This window comes from Mirounga leonina, unplaced genomic scaffold, assembly GCF_011800145.1.
Source record: "Mirounga leonina isolate KUSES-001 unplaced genomic scaffold, KU_Mleo_1.0 Mir_108, whole genome shotgun sequence".
Lineage (NCBI taxonomy): Eukaryota > Metazoa > Chordata > Mammalia > Carnivora > Phocidae > Mirounga > Mirounga leonina.
Window position 1 is genome coordinate 2,072,739 of NW_023270237.1, and position 22,718 is coordinate 2,095,456.

Genomic DNA, 22,718 nt, shown 5'->3' on the forward strand with positions numbered 1-22,718 from the left:
TTCTAGTCTTTGTGGCTAGATGTGCTTCTTTTTAAAAAAACTGGATCGCAGTTTTTAAACTGCTCCTTAATCCAGGCTAGATATAGTTTCTAAATAAGCATGCATGACTCAGGCTTGGAACTCTTCCAGATGTAGCAATGAAAAATGTCCCCTGTGATCTTGGTTGGGTTAATAAACAAACTCATCCCAGAAAGGAAAACGATTTCAGTGTCCTTCCTGTGAAGAGGTAGAAAAAGACAATGTTGGGACAGATGCTGTAACTTTTTCATATTCTTATCATTCTTATCAATACACCTTAACCCTAATCCAGAAATTGCCCTCCGGCATCTAAATCAGATTACCCTGACTTGGTCACATGAACACCTGAGACTAGAGACAGAATCCAGGTAGAAAGAAGTATAAGGTTACGCACACTGTTCTCATTATCTAAAATCTATGCCACTTGTAAAGAAGACTAGACAATGAATAAATTACTAGCCACAGACTAGCCCTGTGAAGTCAGGCACTAAAATGTTGGTTCTTACCGAAAGAGAAATTGGGTGGCTTAATTCAAGGTGGTAGTGTCATGACAATGAATTCTTCTATATTCTTTGTTAGCTACTTTTGTCTAGCTTCAACCCCCAATCCAGACCTCGTTAGCCTTGGCTCTTCCTTATGTAGGCATATAAGGACAGCTTGTGCAAGAAGATGACCACTGTCCCTGGGTGTACAGGAATATCAGGATCTCACAAGCTTCTGTGGGCAAGCATTTGGTCCCTTCTAATGTTATACCCAAGCTGCCTTTCCTTGTGCAGGGCAACAAACACGTGCTTGTTGGTTTGTTTTATATTTCCTACCTCTACCTAAAAGATGTGCACTTACAAGGTAAAGACGGGTGGGCTCTGTTGTCAGTTAGCCTCATTGTGGTTCTGGCCCAGCTGGTCAGACCACCCCTTCCCATCTGTAACGTCTCCCCTGCTTCTCAACCCCTCTCATTCCTGGCCCTCGGCACTACCCTGCCGTCCCCTTCCCCATCCATGCCCAGTGCTGGTGTTCCACTTCCTTCTCTCTGCAGCAGGGGTCCCAGTGTGAAGGGAAAGGGTCAGGGGTGGTCAGATTAGGACCCACTTCCACACGAAGCAGGTCAGAGTCTCCAGGTAGGTGGGCAGGAACGCAAATAACTGGAGGATGGGGGGTCGGGGGGGGGGGGAAGCATATTCAATGACTTGTTTTGGGCAAATGAAGAAACCACTTATTGACCTTAATCAATAAACATGTTGCATTCCCTGCCGTCCCTTAAGACAATCCGTGTGTCCATTTCTTCCACCGGCTGCTTTAGCTACTCATTCTATCACAGCTTCTTGGGGAAAAAAAACACACACGCTACATGAGAACTGCTCTATTCTGTGTCTATATATCCAGTGTGTCACGGATGCGGCGGCTTCCCGAGATCACCAGGGATCCGCAGATCGCCTACGCTCGGCTGACTGGACCCTGTCAGGGATTCTCCCCGGCTTTTGCTAGAACCCGCTCTTCTTTCTGGTTTTCTTCCTCTATTGTTCACCCCCCCCCCATATCCTTTGGCATTCCTCTTCCTCTGTACATGTCAATGTGCCTGGAGTTTTCTAGAACTGCTTCTTGTCCTCCCTTTGCCTTTTCCTGGGGTCCCCATTCTGGTCGGTGCTCAGTTTCCCCAGCTCCTGTGTGCTGAGTTCTTCTGCGGGGTCCTCTGCTTTTCTGTCTCTCTCTCTCTCTCTCTTTGAAGTTTTATTTATTTAAGTAACCTTTATACCCCACCGGGAGTGGGGCTCAAACTCACGACTGCTAAATCAAGAGTCGCATGCTCTTCCAACTGAGCCAACCACGTGCCCCATCTCTGACATTTTCTGAATTTGGAACACTTCTTTCCACCTTCCCCCAAATTTCTGCTTCTCCACATTCTATCTATTCCTTGATATACTTCCTTCCTGAGGCCTTCAGTAATCTCCCCTTCTTCTGAATTTCCTTGTCACTTTTATCTATTCTTCTCTACCGCATCTCATTTGAGTAGAAAGTCAGAGCAAAAAACCTAATTCAAATGCCATTTTCCTTGACTATGTAAACCTGGACAAATATCTCAAACCCACTGAGCCTCAGATTCCTTAATGTAAATCAGAACTAATAGCACTTCAAGTTAGGGCTTTAGATGAAGAATAAATGTGGATTGGAGTAATAATAGTACCAATAATTCTCTCAACTACTTGGAGAAAACTCAGCAAGATAAGGTGTCTTGTAACTAATAGTCACTGGGATCTCTGGGCTAAACCCTTTATACATGATCTCATTTAAAATTTGCAATAATCTAACTGTTGTGAGACTGTATCTAAATGACCAGGCATCAGGGATGTCAGAGCAGAGGTTAAGGGCAGGGATTCGTGTATAATCCCTTGCGCTGATTTGTGTAATCTTGATCAAGGTCCTTAACCTTGCTGGAACTGATTTTCCACATCAATAAAATGGGCATACCGATGTCTCTAACTCAGAGATCACTGTGAAGGTCACATGACATGATGCATCAAATGTATATGCCTGGCACATAGAAAGTGCTCAATAAAGGGTAAGTACCTTGTTATGATGTTTTGAATGTTCATTTCTATGGAATCTTATCAGGGGACAGACACAAATAAATGTGTGGATTTAAGCCCATGGATACACTCATCTGTGGAAGAGGACCTATCTGTATATGTCCTAAATGTTGTGACGGGGATAAAGACAGGTCCACTCCCATGGAGCAAACTGCCTACTTTAAAAGAAAATGAACAAAATTAATCACAAATTGGCAAACTGCAGTCTGTGGCCTGAATCCGTCTCCCATCAACTTTTTAAATCAAGTTGCTGGGTTTTTTAATAAAGATTTTATTTATTTATTTGACAGAGAGAGAGAGAGAGCATAAACAGGGGGAGCGACAGGCAGAGGGAGAAGCAGACTCCCCACCGAGCAGGGAGCCTGATGTGGGACTCAATCCCAGGACACCGGGATCATGACCTGAGCCGAAGGCAGACGCTTGACTGACTGAGCCACCCAGGCGCCCCTTAAATCAATTACTGTCACACAGCCAAGCCCATTTGTTGAGGTCTTGTCTCACGCTGCCATTGTGTTACAAAGGCAGGGCTGAGTAGTTGGGCTGGAGAACCACGTGGTGTGAAAATCTGAAAATACTTACCATTGGCCTGTAACAGAAAAAACGTGTTGCCCTTGGAAATTAATGACCAGTACCTCGAGATGAGTATTAGGATGCAGTTAAGAAGTGTGGACATAAAGGACAGCGAAAAAGAGGTAGCCAGGGCCACATCACACAGAACCTACTGACCACGGAAGGGTCCGACTTTTATGTCAAGTGCGATGTAAAGCCTCAGGAGGTTTTTATCTTAGTTTTGTATTTATGCTACACATTATTGAGAGAGGGTGGCTACTTCTATCATGAAATACAGCAACCATGCAGATGAGTACGGAAAATGTAAAAGTATATTTTCACAAACTGTTACAAAACAAATAGTATCCAGTCAAGAACCAGAACATCAGCACCTTAGAAGCCTCCCTCATCCCATCCCAATCACAGCCTCCTCCTCCCTCCCTCATGGTAATTACTTTATGTCTTTCTTCCCCTTGCCCCTCCCCCTTTTTTTTCTTTTATAGCCTCACTATCTAATTTTAGAATCCTAGTTTAGTGTTACCCGGTTTTGATGAGTTCTGTTGTCTCTGCATAATCTACAACCCAGTGACTACAGTCCTCGGTGAGTACCCTATAGAAATCCATGCATCCGTGTACCTGGGGCAGATAGAAGGCTTGTAGCAGCTTTGTCTGCAATAGCCCCAAATTGGAAACGAGCCACAGTTCCATGTCCAAGCAGCATGGATAAATTACTTCTGGTAGAGGTAGACAATGGAATATCACAGACAAATGAAAACAAATGAGCTATTTATAGGCAACACCATGAAGGAATTAAAAAAAAAAAATGTAACTATAAGCTTTGGAGGGTTTTAAGCTGGGAAATGGAATGATATGATCCAATTTATATTTGTAAAAGACTGCTGAGGATGCTGTGCATAAATCTGAGTCTGCAGGGAAAGAAGTGGACGGAGTGCAGAGGCTCTTGCAGTGGCCCACAAGAGAACGGCAGGGAGTCCACGGGTGGGACTGGCTTGGGCGGTGGTGGTGGGGAGGCAGAGAAGAGGGACGTGAGATGGGTTCTGGAAGGATTGCTAGCACTTGCTGCTGGACTGGGCCTGAGTGCTAAGAAAAGGGAGATTTACACATAACTTCAGGGCTGGCTTGCGTGATGGAGCCGCTCACTAGGATGGAGAAGCCTGGGAAGAGACTCCGTTTGGAGCAGGTGTCCAGGGCATGATAAGTTTAGATGTCTGTGAGAATCTAGATGGAAACATCAGGTACGTGCTGGGTAGGTGGACAGTGTGGATCAAAATTACTCAACAATTCCCAAACCAAAGATAGGATACCAAAGACAGGGTGGACTGTGTTTTAGAATAAAGGCCTCTGCCCCAGTTCACGGAGCTTTTTCTTTTGCTGATAATTTCTTTAAATTCTTTGAGATATAGAAACAACTTAGGAGTGTCATTATAAAGTAGTTTGTTGATGCAATCCATAGTCTAGGTCTGTCTCGGCACGAAGGTGTTTATTGGAAGGAAGAGGGGCATGACAGGCAAATTTTCTCTATCCTGCCTATTCTCAGAAACCCATAAAACTTGCTTTTCCTTGAGTCTCCCTCCACTGCGATGTAACTGCCCAAACACATAGTGAAGATCTCCTCTGTACCAGGCACTGTGCTAGGTTCTGGGTCTCTGCTTCTGGTATTTCATTTTGACTTTATCACTGAGAGAAGCATGCAATTATGTAATGTCTATTTGAAAGGTCAATTGTAATCAGAGAAATATCAGGCAAAAGGCTAGATGTTATAATTGAACAGGTATTTGCAAAATGATAACATTTCAGGTGAGGAATAATTTCTGCATAAAAACCACCACCCCCTTGGACCACCTGGGGCAGGCTAGTCTTCAAGGCTTCTTTCCAGATCTATAAAGCTAAACACTTAATAGCCTGATTTATTTATTAGCATGCCCAGGGGATTAGGAAAGCAGGATAGTCCTAGGCATTTGTGAGAAGGGGTCCTAAAAGAACATCTTTATGATAATTTTCTTGATATCCATTTTCATGTCTCCCAAAGTAATTTCTCCTACTTTTTTGAGTTTTAGATTGTGCCATTCAAATTCTACTTATTCTCTCCAAATTGAGAAGGCTCAGATACGTTTACTTGCTTTGAGCTCTTAAGATCTATTCTAAATTATGTTTATATTTATTTTCCTGGAATTTGCATCTTGGTCTGCATATTTGTTTTACCAAGATGGTCAGAAGAAAGTATACTATTTCTACCATAGTCTTATCAAGGTCATTGAAAGGTAATTATTATCTTGTGATAATTTCCAAGACCATGATCTGTTCCTTTTCCAAGCTTTCCCTTTTTTAAAGCTTAAAAAACAATATATTCTTAGGTTCTGTAGATAAGAAAACAGATCATGTTAGAGTAGCAATGAAAGAGAAGATCTAGACCCAGACTGTCTGATCTGTCTTCCTGTTCAGCTCTGCCGCTAACCTAGTTGGGCAAGCTACTCAACATTTATGTGGGCTTTGCTACCTCATCAGGGTAGTGGACAGCATGGGCTACATGATGCCGAGTCAGTTCACTGGGCACTGAATTTGGCACGAAGGTGACTGAGTACAACTCTCCTCATGCCTCACATCATTCTAACATCTGATGAAATTTTATTGCTTTCTTATGTCTCAAACCTCTACCTATCTGATAATTATTTCTACCACATGTGTACTTAGCCTCTTACTTTTTTTTTCCTTTTAATATTCATTGTTTGCATTTGATCCTGAGTGAGATTTTGCAGCCCTATCAAAATTGTAAGTAGCTGAGAATTACATAATTCTTCCCAGTTTTACCCAGTTGTCTCCCAAACCTGTTCAGTAGAGTCATATTGCACAGAGTTGCTTCTGGTTTTTACTTCCCATGGCTTAATTCCATTTCTCATTCTTTAAATCTGTCACTATAACCCAACCTAGAATTCTGCAAGCTAAGACAACATTTTATACATTATTTAAAATTTTACAAAATATACTTGATAGGAATTTATAATTTAAAGTCAGCATTGAACCAAAGCCAACTCTAAAATCTCTTGGGAGGAGGACTCAAAATAGAAGACAGATTGAACCTTAATCTCAATTTTCTTCTTTCTTTTTTTCCTTCCTCTCTCTCTTCTTTCTCTGCTTCTCTTTCTTCCCTCCCTTCATCTTTTCTTTTCTTTCTTTTAAATTGCAAACTGAATTGCAAAACCTAAGGATGTAACTGGCACTAGAACCAACATTAATTTTGTATGTATATTAATTTTACATGTATGCAACATATTTTCTGGGAAAGAAGACAAGTGGGGCATTAAGACACTGGTCCTCTCGGAGCTCTGCTTACCCCCTACCTAGGTAATATGTGGCTTAGATAAGGCTGCTTTATCACCTTTCCTTCTATTACTCTACTTTGCTGATACTTCAGCCTTCGTTCTACTCTGTAACCTGGCTCCATTGTTCCCCTAGGTCATTAATTCATAACATTGTCTAGATTTGTTTTCTTGATTTTTTAGTGTGTGAAATTAATGCAAACATTTTTTACCTATACTAATTTCTCATAAAAAAGAGGAGAAAGAGAAGGACAAAGAAGAAAAAGGAAAAGGACAAGAAAGATTACTCTCAGCACCATTCCCTTAATATTTACTCAATTTTAAAATATGGAATTAAAATTATATTTTTCCATATTTCAAACTCATTCTTCTTTCTCTTTCTTGAGAAAACCTGGCAGCATATATCACTTTTCATTTTTATTTGCTTTTAAAAGCTGCTGATCTCCTCAGTACCCTAGGATACCAGTGTGATGATCTCTTACTGGTTCTTTTGAGACAGATACTCACAATATCCCTGTGGTTACATGGAAATAAACATTCGCCCCAGTCTGTAAGGGCTTACCAAAACAAGCAGCTCCGAATCCAACTAAAGTAGCAAAGTGCTGGCAAGACTATAAGGCAAATGAGTCAGAAGTAAAAGCTATCATTAAAACTGTAGGGGTCCCTTTAGAATTAAAATGGGGGGGGGGATTTGGAGTAATACAGAAATGCTAATTTATGCAGCACAGAACGATGTAAATTCGTGACAGGGCAGACGTGGCTTCCTGGCGCTCATGTAAGCAGTTTAGGAACATTAGCTGACAGTGGTATTAATAGGAGTCAAATTAAGTGGCTATTATAACCTCAAAACCATCTTAATCTTCAATAATAGATGTGTAATATCGTCCACGGACAAAGCAATGGCCCTGCATGCCTCTGCTTTGATCAGACTACACCTAGAATACTGTGTTCAGTTCTGGTCACCTCCATCTGAGGTAGAAATGGACACCCTGCAATGTTCATAGGAGACAAGAGTGAGAGAGCCACAGTGGTGAGGGAGGGGGATAATACACCTGGAGAAAAACAGACTAACGAGAAATAGAAGGAAGGACTGTCACACGGAGGAGGCAGTTTTGTGTTAAATAGTGCCAAATATATCAGAGCCTGAATCAATGAGAAGGACACTTAGTGAAATGAAGAATTTTTAAAGTCAGAGTTGTTTACAGTGGAATAAGCAAGCTGGGAATTAGGGAATTTCTGTCATTAAGGCATCTGGGCAAAAGACCTCCTCAGAGAGGACTTTATAGAAGTGACTCTAGCATAGATGGCTGAAGTGACCTTTTTAGGAACTCCTCCCAACATTAAATTCTACAACATTATGAAACCAATAGACATTTGATTCTCATAGCCTGTGGGCACACCCATAAGGCAAGTGCCAAAAAGTTTAAAGAAAGATGAATAAAATGAGAATTAAAATTTGTTTATTAATTTCAAACTCCCAAGCTGAGATAAATCCATAAGAAATCACTGTCATTTCTAGTTAAATGGCTAGATGAATTATCTTCAAATGAAACAATTCAAAATTTCTCCTTTTTTGGGAAATTGTTTGCCTCTTCATGTATATAAAGCTGTTATATACTCCATTCAAACTTGGCCTCTTATCACTGCAACTATTTTGGATATTCTGTCCAAAACTAGCAAATTTTTAGGTCTGTGATTGTCATATTTCACAAAATTGCATTTGAAAATATACTTTTGACATGTTTTGTGTGCGTACACATCTATGTGAGAACATTTTCCTTCTGTCTTCTGCACATAAGAAATTACTCAGCAAACTTTACATAAGAAGGCCTTCAAATATAATATGACAGCAAGGCATATTATTCTTAAAGGCCTAAAGATGATACAAACATCCAATTGGGGATTAAACAAGTAAATATATAGCTGATGATTTAGACAAAAGGAAAGAAAAATGAGTAAAAACCTTTAACATTTATCAAAACAACATTTACGAACAATGAGACAGCTCTGTCCAGGTTCCTAAGTGACCACCAAGGCATTAGCTGTTCTAGGTATGCATTCTCCTGGCCAGATCGCACTTCCAGCAGGCACTCACTGGATGCCAAAAAAGTTAAAGGCACTCACTTTGGATTATGTAGGCTTCCCACTATTTTAGATGTTCATTTAAATTTGTGCAACTCAAAGGAGAAACCAATAATTAAAATAGGGAAAATTACCTAAGCACAGAGAAAGACTAACAACATTGAGTCTGATCTGTGAGAAAAATACATGAGAGGTGGCATAGATATCATTTGGGAGAGTCAGGTGGTGTAAGAAAAAAACATAAATATACTAGAAATTCTACTATAAGTACGTATTTCATTACTCCAGCAAAACTCCAAAATTTGCCATCTTTACAATATTTATTCACTGTAAAAATGCTAATTTTCCAATGAAACTTTTAAAATATCATTCATTAGTATATCTATACATCATGAGCTGGGAAAATATTGATTTTTTAAATAAGGCAGAAAACAAGTAGTTTCTTTTAAGCAAATGAAGTACAGCTACAAGAATTTATATTTTGATCTCTTTCATGAAATCAATATTGAAAATTTATATTCTTTTCTTTTTTTTTTTTAAAGATTTTATTCATTTATTTGAGAGAGAGAATGAGAGAGAGCACAGAGGGGGGAGCGGGAGAGGGAGAAGCAGACTCCCCGCTGAGCTGGGAGCCCGATATGGGACTCGATCCCAGGACTCCAGGATCATGACCTGAGCCAAAGGCAGTCGCCCAACCAACTGAGCCACCCAGGCGCCCGAAAATTTATATTCTGAAAGTAATTTTGTTCAGGTTGAGTTTTCATTATTGGTTCAAGTTCAAAAGCTGCTTTTACTACTAAGCTTAGAGTAAACCTTACAATGAGCATTTAGCTCCTTACCTATAAGGTACCTTCTCTTACTTATTTTAAAAAATATTTTAGCTGTAAACATTAATCAGATTTCCTCTTCTATATTTCCAAATGTAAACAATAAAAATCAATTTTCTGCTTAATAGAAACAAATAGAAAGCAATCCACGTCATTAGTGATACTAATGTACTTGTAGTTCCAAGCTGGAAAATGGATTCAAGGAGAGGGGCTTTAAAGAAACCACTAATACCATATATACATCTTTTAAATGGTACATAAATTAATAATCGGAAGTTAGGTGAAGAGTTAGTAACTCAAGGAAGTGTTACATTTCGAAGATAAGAAATGGAAGATAAAGCTGGTAGTTAAGTTCCATTACAGTAAAAGGTTGCAAATACCTTCTTCAACATCTGAGATATATTCACCATCACTGAGCATTTCAGGGGCGTTGGCTTTACGAACTGCATGATTTAAGTGAAGAGTGTAAGTGTGTGGAAAATGCATACCCTCTTTATGACAACAAAACACATTAACACTTCTAAAAACATTTTTGCGATAAACATTCTTAAGGAAACAGATACACAGTCACTCTTAATTATGAACACAAAGGTGGTTTTCATACCTTCATCGTCAGACATATCAAGAACTTCATTCATCGTTTCTGGAACATTCATTTTGTGCTTCTCTATGACAGTCTAGTAACAACAACAACAAAAAAGCAGTCACTTTAGTGTAAGCAGACTGAACATTTTAATGAGACTATTCATTTCTTTCTAAATTAATCAGCTGATTTATTATGGGACTGATGTGCTGAATATCATGAAGCTCTCACATAAAAATGACATCAAAATTTTCCCTTAGCATTAAGGTCTTCACCATATATACTGCTAAGAAGAAAGATAAGGTGAAAGAATTCTAGTGGTAAAGCAAACTAGCTTAAAAGATTTAGCTCCCTAATGAGGCTTTTCAAAGGAAAAGAGAAGAGAGGTATCGCCTCTCCTAGTCCATTGTTATACTTTTTCATGGTCCGAGGAACCTGCCACCTCATTCCACTAAAAGTCTTGGCTGAAGATAAGCCAAATGAACAGCACGCATTGTGTCTTTATTGCTTGTGCCAAGTCAGCCATTAATTTTGTCTTCCCCTTCTTTATGTACCTTTTAATTCCTAGAATAAATATAAAATATTGAGATTGCATAAATTATACAATTTTTTCAACTATGCCATGCAGAAAATATTTTAGAGGTTATGCATTTGAAAGATCATTTTCACCTCCATGCAATTTTAAAGAACTATATATTACAGAGCAAAGGCCTTACTGAATTTTTTACTTGCTCTTTGATGACTTTTTACCTATATAGCTTGTATCCATCCAAAGGACACTGACAACTTGTTAAAAATATTAATGACTTAATGTTTTAGACTTGAAACAAGTCCTCTTCTTATTCTGAGCATACGAAAGGCTAATGGTACAAGGGAAGATAACGTACTTAAATAAGGCAACTGAGAAAAAAAAAGCTCAGTAGTTAAAACTATGGTACATTTGTCATAATTAATGAACCAGTACTCACATATTACTATTAATTAAAGTCCATATTTTATTCAGAGTTCCTTAATTTTTACCAAATGTCCCTTTTCTGTTCTAGGTTCCCATCCAAGATACCACCTTATCTTCACCTGTCATGCCCCCATTGGCTCCTATGAATGTGACAGTTTCTCAGACTTGCTTTGCTTCTAATGACCTTCAGTTTTTAAATTTTATTTTATTTTATTTTATTCTATTTTATTTTATGTCTGTCTGTCTATCTTTATAGATTCCATTTATTTACTTGAGCCAGAAAGGGAGAGAGAAAGAGAACGCACACAAGCCTGGGAAGGGGCAGAGAAGCAGACCCCCCAGCTGAGCAGGGAGCCCGAAATGGGACTCGATCCCAGGACCCTGGGATCATGACCTGAGTCAAAGGCAGACGCTTAACCGACTGAGCCACCCAGGCGCCCGCCCTTCACAGTTTAGAAGTGAACTGGTCAGGAATTTTGTAGACTGTTCCTCAGTTTGGATTTGTTTCATGTTTTTCTCATGTTTAGACTGGGTTACATGTTTTGGGGAGGAAGACCACAGAGGTAAATTGCTATTTTCATCACATAGTATCAAGGGTCCATACCATCAACAGGATTTACCAGTGCTGATGTTGACCTTGGTTGCCTGGCTGAGGCAGTGTTTGTCAGGTTTTTCTGCTGTAAAGTTATTCTATTTCCCCCACGTCCCTTTCCATACTGTTTCCTTTGCAGGGAAGTCACTATACTCAGCCCACCCTTAAGCAGGGGGAATTACATTCTATACCTCCTTGAGGGTGAAGTATTTTCATAAATTGTTTGGAATTTTTTTTGCCTGATTTGCCTCTTCTTCCCCATGTATTCAGTCATTTATCTGTATCAGTATGGACTCATGGAAATTTATTTTATACTTTGCACTCACTCTCTATCTATCTATCTATCTATCTATCTATCTATCTATCTATCTATCATCCATTTTAAATTGTTCCAGCTTTGGCCACTGGGAACTCTTTCAGTTGACTCCTGTGTCCCTGACGCAGCCCCATAATGGTGTGTTTCCATGTTGATTTCCTTGCTTGAGGTGGGGAGACACTTCCTTACTTTCCTTCCCCAGATCTAGATTTAGCTATTTCTCGAAGGAGCCCTGATTCCCTTTATTACAGAACAGTATTAGAAACCAGTTATCTGAGAGAGAGATGTCCTCTGTTCTTTGCTAATGAGGGAACTGAATATTTCAAACAATGCAATTTAAATGCTTAATTCATCTTTTGAATGTCAGCTTTTAGGTCCTCAGTTTCCTACTCTGCCATGATTGTAATGTCACTAACTCAACCATCTTTCTCAGAATTGCCATGTCCTACATTGTACTGAGAGGGAAGACGGATCTTTTTAAGGTTTTTGAAAAACTGGATGTCCGCTTATGGAGTCAATGGCTACTGGGGCCCCAGCAAGGGGCCGTGCAGGCTGCACTGTGGTTAGTGAGCTCAGGATCACAGACTCCACCCTGAAATCTGCCAGTTCTCATCTATGCCAGGTTACATGTAACCGCTAAAAGCACAGCTGACAAGGTGGTGTCTCAGCTTGAAATAAAGTCTCAAATACCGCAATGCTGGACTAAGACTTAGGGACTTCAGTGGACTCTTTTCCAATCTATGTGAGCACTTCATTTGGTGGAAGCCTCATTTACTTCATTAGGCAAACTGGATCTTTCCTGTAAGCATGAGTCCTATCTTCTCTCTCTTGCAGAAATTACCAGACAACTCAGTGGATGACACCGAGTGATATGGCCTGACTCCCATATTTGTTCTTTCACTTGGAACCAGAGCCTTGAATCCCCTCTCGGACTAGAACTTTACTTCCTCTGTCTTTAACTTTATTTTCTCCTCCAGCTTTTTTTTTTTTTTTTTTTAAGATTTTATCTTTAAGAATCTCTACCTCCCACATGGGGTTTGACCCCATAACCCTGAGGTCAAGAGTCACACACTCTACCGACTGAGCCAGCCAGGTGTGCTCCTCAAGCATCTTTGATATTCAAGAAACATTCTGAACTTTCCCAGTGGGTGAGAACATCATTTACATTCAATAAGCAAGAATTATATTTTGAACGATTATATAGGTTTCAACTCTCTAACAATGAAAAAGTTTTATATATTTACTGCAGTGATTTCAAATCTTTTATAGTATTGTGACACTTGACCATTGTTTAATACCTTGTCCTTCTCCCTCTTTTTTCCCCACTCTAGAGAAAGCAAAGGGAGTATCTATAAGATTAAAGTTAATAAACATTATTTGTTTAAACTCTTTTCTCAAGAATTTAATAACGATTTTTAAATCATGAAATACTCAAGAGGTATATATAAAAGCAATATAGTAATTTATCTCTATACAAACTATACCTCGAAGTTACGAACACGCCCTGGTTCATAACCATTGCCCTAGCCCATTAAAGCTACTGCTTTCTTTTTTTTTTTTTAAATCTTTTTTTTTTTTAAGATTTTTTTTTTTTTTTTTTTTTTAATTTATTTGAGAGAGAGAGACAGAGAGAGAGCATGAGAGGGGGGAGGGTCGGGAGGGTCAGAGGGAGAAGCAGACTCCCTGCCGAGCAGGGAGCCCGATGCGGGACTTGATCCCGGGACTCCAGGATCATGACCTGAGCCGAAGGCAGTCGCTTAACCAACTGAGCCACTCAGGCGCCCAAGCTACTGCTTTCTTTTCAGCAAACTGCATAATTTCTCCCTTGCAATCAGCAAGCTTATTTTTTTTAGCTTTTAAAGCCTTTACACCGCCAAATAATTCAACCAGTAGGTTACTACAGAGTCCTTCAACCCATTTTTTTTTTGTATGAAGCACTGTGTGTACAAACTGTTTGCAGATGCTGATTATGCCTCCCTTCACATCGGAAGGTGGTGGATGAGAAAAGGAGGCAGAGCTGATAATACCCAATGTCCCAGAGTCCTAAGTTTACATTGTACGGAGCCAGTCTCAGGCATGTGTGTTGAGTCACGGAGTCAGGAATAACTCCAACTAGCCTCTGATATGGTGCAAGATCTGCTCTTGCTTCCACAGTTACCAAATCCTCACGCAGTTCAGAGGCTCCAGATGGTGCTAATAAGAAACGACTTATCCTAGAGGCTGCAGCTTGTAAAAATGTATCTGACGCAATAAGGCCTCCTGGTAAAGATTTATTTGTAATTTTAACAAAACATCTATTTGGTTTTCCTGTGAAAACTCTAATAGCTGAATGGAAGAGCAGTGAGAGTGGTGACAAAAATCAGTTCTGATCCTCTCTCTCATGTTTTATTTTGACACTGTAAAAAAATGCATTTACAATAATGACAACAGTGTATCCATTATTTATGAGTCATAACATTTTAAAGAACCATCTTATCTTCAACTTCCTCACATAGCCAAAGGTGGATGTTAAAATATTTCTGCCTTCATTTCATTAAAAATGTTTTTATATCAAAACAAACATGCGTACGTTTAGCTTTCCATGGGACAAAACACTTTATAGCTACTAATGCAACTTTTAAAAAGGTACTTTAAGGGCGTCTGGGTGGCTCAGTCGTTAAACGTCTGCCTTCGGCTCAGGTCATAGTCCCAGGGTCCTGGGATCGAGTCCCACATCGGGCTCCCTGCTCCACGGGAAGCCTGCTTCTCCCTCTCCCACTCCCCCTGCTTGTGTTCCCTCTCTCGCTGTCTCTCTCTGTCAAATAAATAAAATCTTTAAAAAAATAAAAAAAAATAAAAAAAATAAAAAGGTACTTTAAGTGTTTAGTGTCTCAATGTCCGAACCGAGAGCTGCCATGCCGGCTGTCAGCAATGAGGCGACAGCATTTGGAGGCGTGGTGCTTAGTCTGTGAATGGGGGGAAGTAGGTTCCTCTCCCAAAAGCCCCAGAAAATCGACGGCGTGAGAGCTGGCTCTCAGGGCGGCGAGGTCCAGCGTCTGCTACTTACAGTTGTGGTCATGGTTTCCTCAGTCACTACCTTCAGGGTGTCGACCACTGAGATGTAGCCAAGCCTCCGGGCAATGGCTAGGGCAGTGTTCCCATTCTGGCAAGAGGGAAACGAGCACAAGGAATTAAGAAGTCATTCCCTGCGTCTCGGTGTCTGTGTGTTTCCACGTGTTTCGCCCATACTAAACAGCAGGTGGGTGTCTCGTTGGTCCCACCCACTGTCATACACAAAACACTATTTCATTAGAGACGTGCCTTGCACAAAACCCACCTAACCTGTTCCCACTCACACAGCAGAGACTTGGCTGCTACACATGGAATCCAAAAGGCTTCTTAACATTCTAAGTTATCAAGGGGACAAACATGTTTTTCTTTCTGTATATGTATTTCCTACTAGGTGGCAATGGGTTTGTAGTTTTTAAGGGTGAAGCACCAATCACATCTCTCTGGACGGCTCACAATATAGCTACTGTCCTTTGGCCTGAATTCTACTGAATGTTCCATTTAGTAAAACAGTGACACTGGTGCATGATGAAAAATGTAAGAAGATCCCAGCATCCAGGTCTATCTCCTCCCTCTTCCCTTAGCCTCCCTCTTCCCTTCCCTTCACTCTTACCACAGTGAGTTCATTGGGGGAAGCATTGTTCTGGAGCAAGACATTTATTATATGTGTGTGTCCCTGTTGAGCTGCTTGATGTAACGGCGTATACCCATTCTGCGGAAGGAAGGTGGAAGACTCTTACTTCCTCGGACACAAAATCAGTGACTTTGATGGTGGATACAAAGAAGAAAAGTCTTTACCTTTGTTTTGGCATTAACTTTTGCAGAATGCTGGAGCAGGAAATTAACAATCTTGATGTTTCCATAGTGGCAGCCCACATGTAAAGGTGTGTATCCCATCTGTAATTACATTTTTCAGAAAAGAAACCTCATAAGTATACTTTCAGTAACAGCTACCCTAAATAGAAGCAAAAGTATTATTTAACCTGTCTTTTTGAGCTGGCATAGTTTTTTCCCCTACATAAATATATGATGCCCTTGATATTTCTGAGAGCTAGTGTGAGATATAAAAATAATACCATGTCACATGTAAGTAGTTACTGAACTTCCCAAAGCGCTCTCTTTTGCATCAGCTCATTTTATTCTCACACCAACTTTTCAAGATGGGAAGGAAATATGGCCCAGTCAACAGCCTGGACAGAGCGATTTAGTGGCTTGTTGTCAAGGGACAGGAAGAATGTTCTGTGGACAGATGCAGACTAGGATTTATTGATCACTCTACTCTCGAAAAGCATAAAATGGAGGTAGAAAAAAACCATGAAGTGGCTAAATGATAATGCCAGGTAACAGACGATTATCAGAACGCAGAAGAGGCTGGTGGGAGTTCAGGAGGTCTGAGAAGTGTGAACTTGATCCAGGTATACATGCTGGAGTTAAAGTCTCCTGCTTACCAGCTAGGGTCCCATAATTTGAAAACAACTGATTCAGACAAAGCAGTTAAGTTGCTTCCCAAATTAATATCCACTGACCCCTGGGGAATTATAAGTTGTATCTATTAAAAATATATATCTTACATATATAAAATTATGTATGTGTGTATAATTATTTTTTAAAATAAGGATATTCCAGATACTTTTCTAGATGGCCACATTGTAACAGACACCGCCATGCAATTTCAGCATCGGCAATTAATTTCTGTTTATGAGGACACTAGCAGCACCAGATTGACAAAAGGGAGAGGACTGAGTTTTTAAAAACACTTCTCAGTGTGCGTGGGGGGAGAGGTGGGGCATCCATGTTTTCAAGGGTCTGTACCTCATACGGTAGGCACTATTGTATCTTTATGGTGACTCTATGCTATAGACAGAATGTTTGTATCCCCTCAAATTCCCATGCTGAAACCCCAATCTCCAGTGTGATGGTATTTGGAGATGGGGTCTTTGGGAGGTAACTGGGTCATAGGTAATTAGGTGGAACCCTCATGAATGGGATTAGTGCCCTTATCGGAAGAGATAGGAGACAGCTTGCCTCTTCTCTCTGCTCTCTGCCACGTGAAGCTACAACAAGAAGGCACGAGATAGCCACCTGCAAACCAGACAAGGGATCTGCTGGCATTTTAATCTAGGACTTCCCAATCTTCAGAACTCTGAGAAATGACAGTTTGTCCCCTCTACGGTATTCTTGTCATAGCAGCCCAAACTGACTAAGACATGCTAGCAAATGGGTATATCTGAATTTGAAAAGGGCATGCCCAGACCACAGCTGATTGTGGAAGGTGAAGACATCTCACCAGGATGTGCTGCCCTAAAGAGTTTTACTCTGGTCAGATTCTGCTCCACAAACCGAACAGTCAGTGCTGCCCAGACTCCCACTGCTAAAGCTTGCCATAACCATGTACGTGAGTCTGATTTTCAGCCCCTGAAGCTGCTCCACGCATGATGAAGGAGATCCTATCCTGGTAACCAGAACTAACTTGCCTAACTTTGCAGGCTTCTTTCTCGATACTGAGGAACTCAGACTATTGCATCAGGAATCACAATGCCGCTCAGTGGGGGAGGCATGCAAAAGGTTTTCTCCAATCGGTTCTCAGTACAATTAGCTTAACTGAAGTAACATTATTCCCAACTTTCGTGGTAGAGGATTAATCCCAAGCTAAAAACATACAGATAATATTTTTTAAATCTAAATATTAAGAAACTTTTCAGGTTTTTAGGGGTGCCTGGGTGGCTCAGTGGGTTAAGCGTCTTCCTTCGGCTCAGGTCATGATCTCGGGGTCCTGGGATCGAGCCCCACATCGGGCTCCTTGCTCAGCAGGAAGTCTGCTTCTCCCTCTGCTGTTCACCCTGCTTATGTTATCTCTCTTTCTCTGTCAAATAAATAAATAAAATCTTTAAAAAAATAAAAATTCAAAAAAGAAACTTTTTAGGTTTTTAGTCAGTATGCCTAAGCAATGATGCAACAATTTCTAAAGGCTGTTGTGCTAAGTATACTAAAGAAATTGAATCATGTTAAGAATCTTAATGTTCAGTTTCTACTCATCCTCATAGCTTTCCATCTAATTCCTAGTAAAACCCTAAGTCATTATAATGGGCTACTGGACCCGTCTGATCTGGTCCCTTCTCTATACCCCCTATTCATTAAATGTCTGAGCTCATTCCTACTAATGTCTTCCTTGTTTGTTGTACTTGAGGACACTGGTCTTCTTGCTGTTCCACAAGCATTAAAGTATTTTATTAAAAAATACATGTGTGTGCCCAAGAAGATTTAGTTGGCATTTAGAGAAACCAAATTGGGGCTCTTCCATTCATTGAGGGCCAGAAAATTCCCACATTAAATGGCACCTTGCACAAATATGCTCAGAGAGATGTGATTTGAGAAATTCCTTCCAATTAGCAGCAATCGATTTTGGAAAGACCAACTATTCTTTCTGGAATGGCTAGGAAATAATCACAGTTCAGCTAACTGAGCAGTCTCTGCCTCTTTTTCCACTGTTGCCTACTTAGCCCATCCTTACGAGCAGGAGTTGTCTTCTCCTTTAGGCGATACTGAAAGGCTGTAATTGTGTAGGAAGAGCTAAAAGGTGCAGATGGAGTAATCAGGCTGGTATTTCTGATCTATGGTACCACAAGACCATATCTTATTGGGTCGTAGTCAGGTGCATCCCCACACAAATGGTTTGAGAGAGAGGGAGTAGGAAATCCACACTTATGCCCAACCTCCTAAAATCTGTGGTCCTCTAGGAGTCCATCCTTGGCTTTCCTTTTTCACAGCTACGACTACTCCCTGATTTTATTTATTTCAGGTAAAAATTTTGTTTTCAATTTTTATGTGTTGATGCTATTGTTTTAAGGAACATCTTTCTATTGTCACACGTTATATGAAATAGTACTTGATAATATGGCAGGTAAAGATCCATGGAAGACTGTAAGGTAGTCTCACAAACAGCTTTTTCAAAATTTTAGTTCAGTATAACTAATTGAAATTGAAAAAGTACAAACAGGAATTTTTCCTTTAGAAAATAAACTCTCTGAAAATAAACTCTCAGTATTTAATTTCTTGAAGGCAGTATAGTCAAAAGTCTCAACACACTAAAAGAAAAAAAAAACGTTGAACATTTCCCCCATAGTTTTTTGCTTTATTATTTACCTCCAAAATCAATGTGGGGATAAACTGCAGGAGAAAAACAAGCAAAATATCTCAGGTATTATAGAAGGGGCAAAGCAAATGAATATTTTCAAAATGATAGGAGAAAAATAAGTAAATTGCCATCTCTATCCCTAGTGTAGCTTATCCCACTTCTGATGCATCTTATAATTTAGCCTCTTCTCTTTCTCCGGGCACCTTCCTCTCAGCCAACAAATACATTTACCTATTTCCAATTCTAGAAACAAAAACACCTCTTCTAAATATTTGTCTCTTTTTCTAGGTCTAGATGCTTCCAAAGCTAAGCTTCTTGAAAGAAGGCATCTTCACTCACTCTTCCCTCCCCACCCCCTTCCTCCCATGTTCCAGGGGACCTGCTTTCTAATCACTCACGTGCCAACCCAGTGATGTGCTTTAGTGCTTCTCTCGCCTGATACACCCTCCTGGACAGTCATTCATGACTTGGCGTCCATGTCATATTCTTTCCTGATCACCTTCCTACCCTTCGTTAGGCCTGCTTCTACCTCCTTCATCCACTTTAAAATATCATTGATCCCAGTGGGTTGGGCTTTGATTTCCTCCATGCTGTTTCTCAATGATCACATCTGCATTCCCAACTTCAATTAATACATCTATTCTGACAACTTCCAAATTGGGATCTTTAGTCCAGACCTCCTATCCTACACCCTGGAGCCAAAACTTTAAGTCATTTACTGGATTTTTCCACCTAGACAGCCCCTAAATCATCTAATATACAACATACCCAATACAGAATTCTTGGTCTTCTTTCCCCAGCTAGCTTCCTCTCCTTTATTTCTAATCTCCTTGAATGGTACTTGTGATCACCTAGGCACAGGGCTCACATCCTTAGATTCATCCTCAATTTCTCACTTTTCCTCACGTCTTATTGCTCATACTTCTTTAAGTATTTCTCCAGTTTCTCTCTTGCTCATCAATTTCCCATCTGCCCCTAAGTGGAGGCCTTCTTTATTCTCCATCTGGACCTTGGCAGTAGCCTTCAACGGCCCCTGTTCCAAACTCCTTGGACCAACTCAGTCTCTGCACGGTCTCCTGGGATCTTTCTAAACTGGATGTCTGATCTTATTACTCTTCTGGGTTTTTTTTTTTTTTTAAGATTTTATTTATTTATTTGACAGAGAGAGACACAGAGAGAGAGGGAACACAAGCAGGGGGAGTGGGAGAGGGAGAAGCAGGCTTCCTGCTGAGCAGGGAGCCCGATGCGGGGCTCGATCCCAGGACCCTGGGATCATAACCTGAGCCCAAGGCAGACACTTAACGACTGAGCCACCCAGCTGCCCCCACTCTTCTGTTTAAAGCCTTCCAAGGCTTCCCAGTGCAAACAGGATAAAAAGCTGAACTGAACTTGCTCAGCCTGGCATATTAAGGCCCTCTGAAATCTTAATTTTCTGGCAGCACCTTGGGATATGCCCCCAATTTTTTTCTCTTGTTTCTGTGATACTGAACCAGTTATAGCTCCCTTCTACACTCCCCACCTTTGTAAAATAATTCAGTTAATGACAATATTTCTAAAATTATTTATTTATATGTGGGGTTAAAGTCAGGCTTTGTACTAATTCGCTGTGTGACCTTATACAAGTAACTACTTTCTGTGTTTCAGTTTCCTCATCTGTAAAATAGGGATACCAATCTCACCCACCTTCTAGGGTAGTTGTAAGGATTTAACTAATTAATAAAGGTAAAGCACTTAATACATGACACAGAGAAGATGGGTAATACACTTTGCTATTATTATATTATTGTATTATTTTTATTGTCACATATCTTCCTTTCTAGACTATAAATACTATTGAGGGCAAGGAAAATATCAACCTGTTAAGAATTCAGCATCTAGTAGGAGCTCTAAAAATGAATGTGAAATGAGTATCAAATAAATTTTTTCATTATTTTACACACATTTAAAGAAATATAATTTAACTATTAATTTGCTAATCAGTACCCCTGAGAATCAGTGTATTTTGGGTGGCCTAAATAAAATGCTTCAGGAGATTATCCTTTTAAAAAGCAAAAGGAGTGGCTTTTTTTCAGTTGAACCACACTGAATATTAAACCCTGTGGCCAGCAGGACAATTTAGTCTGATCTGATTCAGTGAACCACAAATACAGAGTTGGAGGTATAGAAGCTCAGCAAGCCAGTGGGAAGGCTATGAAAGCTGTTACCAGGATTTTCCAGTCTTTTCCCCACAACAGAAAAGAGCTCTCGATGTTTTCATGATTACTATGTTTAAATTTAAGCCAATGAATTGGATGGTACCATACTCAACACCTGTAGGCTGCGCAGGGATGTCATCTCACTAGTAAGAATTTGGAAGTTCACAGAATATAATAAATTCCTTTATTCACAAGATTAGAAAGCAAGTCCCAACAACCCATCTCTTGCCATTCTGCTCTTCTCAGCAAGGGGACAATCATAGCCTCAGTTTTTCGGGTGCTATGATCTTTGCTGAGATGAGAAAGGAAGAGAAAAGAATTTGTAAGAGACAGAGAGGTGTTTTCTGAAGGGCATCACTTGTAAAGGGCAGGAAAGGGAACATGCTTCATAAATATTACACCAAGGGCAAAAATGGTTACTGACCATGACCTGAGGTGGGCGGGTGGAGTTAGGAGGAGACCCTGGTAGAGGCCCTAGACTCTTAAACCAGGGGCCCCGTGTGCAAGAAGGCACATAGCACCGCATCCTGCCTCCCAACATGCTCTGGAGGATCGGTATCTCACTTCCGGACTGAATGACAGGGTACGCCTCGGATGTGCAGGGGCAAAAACGTACTGAGAAACTTAACCCTGTGTGGGACTCCTAGAATTTTTAATCTGTCAAGGGAGAGGTAACCAAAAAAAGTGTGTAAGTCTGTGTTTTTGTAATGTAAATGAAACAACACAAGATGGATATATTTACCGTTAATAAAATAAGGAATAATAAGCTAAATTCAGTCTGATTCTTCTTTTTTTTTTCCCGAGAGAGAGAGCATGAGCAAGGGCAGAGAGAGAGAGGGAGAGAGAGAATCTTAAGCAGGCTCTGGCGTGGAGCCTGATGTGGGGCTCGATCCAATGACCCTGAGATCATGACCTGCGCCAAAATCAGGAGTCCAACTGAGCCTCCCAGGTGCCCCCAGTCTGATTCTTTTTTCAGAATTAAAAATGCTTTTATTTTCAAAATGGAAAGTAACAAGAAATCACTCAGCTGCTACCAGTGCCTTTACTGCTAAACACTCAGCTAGCTAGGGAAGCATTCAAGGCTAAGGACAATGAGATTTTTTTAGAGTGGGAGCGGGGATAGAGGAAAGGATCGCTGAGCAAGCCGGCTACGGAGACTGCAAGGACACAGAAATTCCAGAAAGGGAATTACCTACCCCCAGTCCCACCTAGGGCTGTCCTGGCCAGGGACAACGGTGCTTGTTTTACTATTTTAACACAGAGTTTAAAACACAGACAGGATCTTGCCTGGTCAGAGCTCTTTCAGGCAGCTTCTTTTTACTAGAACACAGTGTGGGTGGTGCAGCTGTAGTTAGAGAGGCGAACAGTGTCCAAAGGGTGCGGTCTACTCGGGCTGTCCCCTCTGTGCTTAGCCAGTAAATCCAGTCTGCTTCTGATGTGTGAATACCTTCTTACTTGGCGAACTCCTAGTGATACTTCTATATTTGTTAATATC

General features: G+C 40.5%; 1 protein-coding gene across 1 annotated transcript in view; it reads right to left on the reverse strand.

Annotated features, from left to right (window-relative positions):
* LOC118019506 (ankyrin-3-like) overlaps positions 1-22,718 on the reverse strand; it is a 331,391-nt gene that overhangs the window by 109,548 nt on the left and 199,125 nt on the right. Inside the window, exons 19-23 of the mRNA XM_035018759.1 lie at positions 15,692-15,790; positions 15,507-15,605; positions 14,892-14,987; positions 10,004-10,076; positions 9,780-9,842 (exon numbers count right to left, since the gene is read on the reverse strand). Of these exons, the coding sequence (XP_034874650.1) occupies positions 9,780-9,842; positions 10,004-10,076; positions 14,892-14,987; positions 15,507-15,605; positions 15,692-15,790 (430 nt within the window). The remainder of the gene's footprint in view (positions 1-9,779; positions 9,843-10,003; positions 10,077-14,891; positions 14,988-15,506; positions 15,606-15,691; positions 15,791-22,718) is intronic.